General features: G+C 42.5%; 1 protein-coding gene across 1 annotated transcript; it reads left to right on the top strand.

The window, feature by feature from the left end:
• Positions 1 to 370: 370 nt before the first annotated feature.
• LOC109872683 (gap junction delta-2 protein-like) lies at positions 371 to 3307 on the top strand. Its single transcript, XM_020463995.2, has one exon. The coding sequence runs from the start codon at positions 376 to 378 to the stop codon at positions 1495 to 1497; it is 1122 nt and encodes a 373-aa protein (XP_020319584.1). The 5' UTR covers positions 371 to 375; the 3' UTR covers positions 1498 to 3307.
• The last annotated feature ends 473 nt before the right edge of the window (positions 3308 to 3780 follow it).

The following is a 3780-nucleotide window of genomic DNA, read 5'->3' as shown; positions in this document are numbered from 1 at the left end:
TCTTAAGTATGTTGTGTGACATTGTGAAAGTATTTTGAGGCCCCTCTTGGAGGATGTTGGATGACATATTATGTGTTGACCTGTTTTATGGCTTCATGGTTCTGCTGACTTAGCATGTGCCCCTCCCGCAATAGACACTTCATATTCAGTAGTGAGACTAAACTGTGCTGATGGCTCACTCATTAAAGACCTTGATAAATTACAAGGAAATACATTAGCGCTGCAGATGCGCAGGTTCCATCCATGTTTCACTCCTTCAAAGACTGTAGCACTAATGTTGATTTGCCTGTGGGGCATAATATTGTAGTGTGGTGGGTTCACCACACCATAGGCCTCTGCTGTTTGTTTTTCATCTGTGTTCCCCCAGGTTAAGAAATGGGAGACTGGTCCATTCTTGGTCGCTTCTTAACGGAGGTTCAGAACCACTCCACGGTGATCGGCAAGATCTGGCTGACCATGCTCCTCATCTTCCGCATCCTGCTGGTGACCCTGGTGGGGGACGCGGTGTACAGCGATGAGCAGTCCAAGTTCACCTGCAACACCCTGCAGCCTGGTTGCAACAACGTCTGCTACGACACCTTCGCCCCAGTCTCACACCTGCGTTTCTGGGTCTTCCAGATAGTGCTCGTCTCCACACCGTCTATCTTCTACATTGTCTATGTGTTGCACAAGATAGCCAAGGATGAGAAGTTAGAGCCTGAGAAGATCCATGAGGTCGCCAAGCCTCCTCCTGCACGTGAAAGTCTCAAACATGTAGGGGTGGAGGATGGGGAATCCCTGGAGGCCAGCAACCGCTACTTCAACCCCTGCTATGAGAAGGAGTGGGGCGCCCGGGAGGGGGGGTGTGTGGAGCAGAGCCTGCTGGAGGAGGACTTGAGGGAGGTGGGGAAGGATCCCACCGAGCTGTCCAGCCAAGTGCTGCTGACCTACATCATCCACGTGGTGCTGCGCTCCATCATGGAGATAGCCTTCCTAGTGGGCCAGTACTACCTGTTTGGCTTTGAAGTGCCTCAACTGTTCCGCTGTGAGACCTACCCCTGTCCTAACTGGACTGACTGTTTTGTGTCTCGTGCCACGGAGAAGACCATCTTCCTCAACTTCATGTTCAGCATCAGCCTGGGATGCTTCATCCTGAACATTGTGGAGCTGCACTACCTGGGCTGGGTCTATATTTTCCGTGTGCTGTGCTCTGCCTGCTCTACATGCTGCGAGCCAGAGAGGGACCCTGTGGAACTTGTGGACCTGTATCACAACCACAACCCTCTGCTGCTGCAGCTCAAACACTCCCTACGAGGCAGGGTGGTCCTGCAGACCTCCCCTCCCATGTCCCAGGAGAAGAGCAGTGGTGTGTTGCCCACCCACACCCCAGCCATCTCCTTCGAGACTGACTCCACAGTAGAGTGCACATCCAAGAGAAGCCCAGATGAGAAAGAACGCACTAAGGCCAAACTGGCCAACATAACTAAAATAGGCAGAGGCAAGAAATCCTGGCTGTGAACTGTCAAACTGTGTCTTTTTTCTTTCCGTTGAATATTCTTCTTTTGCTGCTTCTTCCAATCAACTGAAGATGGATTACAGTTGTTTACAGTAAGACTGCAAAAGTAATAGTCCTTTGAGTCTTTTGCAGTGAATCTTTATAAATTCCATAGGAGTACCCATAGCCCGCAAAAGCATTGAACACTGTATGTGCTCACATTTCTGTGTGTACATGGGTAGAAATGATCAACTTTAATATGCAACCACTTTGGTGACTTGGTCGTTCCACCAATTAGGTGCCGTTTGAGTATTGAAAACAAATAAGAAGTTTTATTTCACCTAATTTTAACATTCTATCGTAAAGAGCACATGTACAGCTTAATGAAAAACACATTTGCCCATTTCAGTAGGTTACATAAAACAAATGACTATAGTATCTGCCTAATAAGTGCCAAATAAAGTAACAAGGTTGACCGTAACAGGATTGATGATTTAATCTTAAATCAGCAATAAATCCCCTTGTGACAGGGGGAATGGAAGCTTGTTGTGTGCAACAGGGAGGGGCAATTGAATGCAAGCTTCACCAAAAATGTTTAATTGTTAAATCATTTCTGGCCTATCTAGGGGTAATAGGATTGATGTGTTATGCTGGACCTGCATGATTTTCCACCACTAAACACCAGAAAATGGTCATAAAGAGTAGAACTGTCATTTACACAATGATTTGACTATGAGATCATGTTCAGTGTCTCTTTTGAATAGTTGAACCATAACAGGGTTGACCTAAAAAAATATAATCTTAAAATGATTCACTAATGACATAAAATAAATAATACTCTTCAGAAATGACTTTTCCAACATAACCAGGGCTTTATAATGATGGTGAAAACTTGGAGAAATTTTGTGATTAAGTGGGTTAAAAATCTTCCTAAAAGTCACAGAGGATGCACAGAGGCACTTTAGTAAGTCTTGAATTCATATACAAAATCTGATTGATTGAATTTTCCATGTGGTCTATATTACAGGGCACTTCATTAAATATAACAGGCTTTTATTTGTGCAAAACCTTTACTTAGAATGTCAAAGTGATGCAGAAAGCACTAATATTGTCGAACGACCCAACTATTCATATCACATCTGTAGTATAACCAATGAAATGGGTTCAAAAGGAAATAATACTTGCCACAATTTCAACATATATAATATACATTTATTATTATTATTATTATTTTTTAAACAATTTATCAAGTTATTATTACAAAAGTGGTTTGTTGGCAGTTTTTGTCATAAAATCTTCTTCTTAGTTACACTACCAGTTTTACCTCATGCTAATATCTAGAAAATATAAGAGAAGACGGCCCCTTTCTCTTGATTAGAAGATTACTTTAGTAACTTTAACAAGGTATCTTGAGAGCAGGTGAGTGAGAGAATACCAGGAGTGTGCAAAGCTGTCATCAAGGCAAAGGGTGGCTATTTGAAGAATGTGTTATTTCATCGTTTTGATGTCTTCACTATTATTCTACAATGTAGAAAATAGTAAAAAGAAAGAAAAACCCTTGAATGAGTAGGTGTGTCCAAACTTTTGACTGGTACTGTATATAAAAACGTTTTCCTTAAAGTACATTTTTAAGGGGGGTATACAGAATATTTGGTAAAAGATGAAGTCCATATAATGGCAACAACAGCTCAAATAAGAAAATAAAAACAATGCATCATTACTGTAAGATCAGGTCAGTCAAGATGGAACATTTCAAGAACTTTGAAAGTTTCTTCAAATTCAGTCACAAAAACCATCAAGCGCTATGATGAAACTGGCTATCACGGGGACCGCCACAAGAATGGAAGACCCAGAGTTACCTCTGCTGCAGAGGATAAGTTTAATACATTTAAATGCACCTCAGATTGCAGCCCAAATAAATGCTTCACAGAGTTCAAGTAACAGGCACATCTCAACATCAACTGTTCAGAGGCGACTGCATGAATCAGGCCTTCACGGTCGAATTGCTGCAAAGAAACCACTACTAAAGGACACCAATAATAAGAAGAGACTTGTTGGGGCAGAAACATGAGCAATGGACATTAGACCGGTGGAAATTTGTTCTTTGGTCTGGAGTCTGTTCTGGAGTCCAAATGTGAGATTTTTGGTTCCAACTGCCGTGTTTTGTGAGACGTTCTGTGGGTGAACGGATGATCTCTGCATGTGTATTTCCCACCATAAAGCATGGAGGAGGAGGTGTGATGGTGTGGGGATGCTTTGCTGGTGACACTGTCTGTGATTTATTTAGAATTCAAGGCACACTTAAC

This window comes from Oncorhynchus kisutch, linkage group LG28, assembly GCF_002021735.2.
Source record: "Oncorhynchus kisutch isolate 150728-3 linkage group LG28, Okis_V2, whole genome shotgun sequence".
Classification (NCBI taxonomy): domain Eukaryota; kingdom Metazoa; phylum Chordata; class Actinopteri; order Salmoniformes; family Salmonidae; genus Oncorhynchus; species Oncorhynchus kisutch.
The sequence above is the reverse complement of the archived record's forward strand: the minus strand, read 5'-3'. Positions and strand labels throughout refer to the sequence as shown.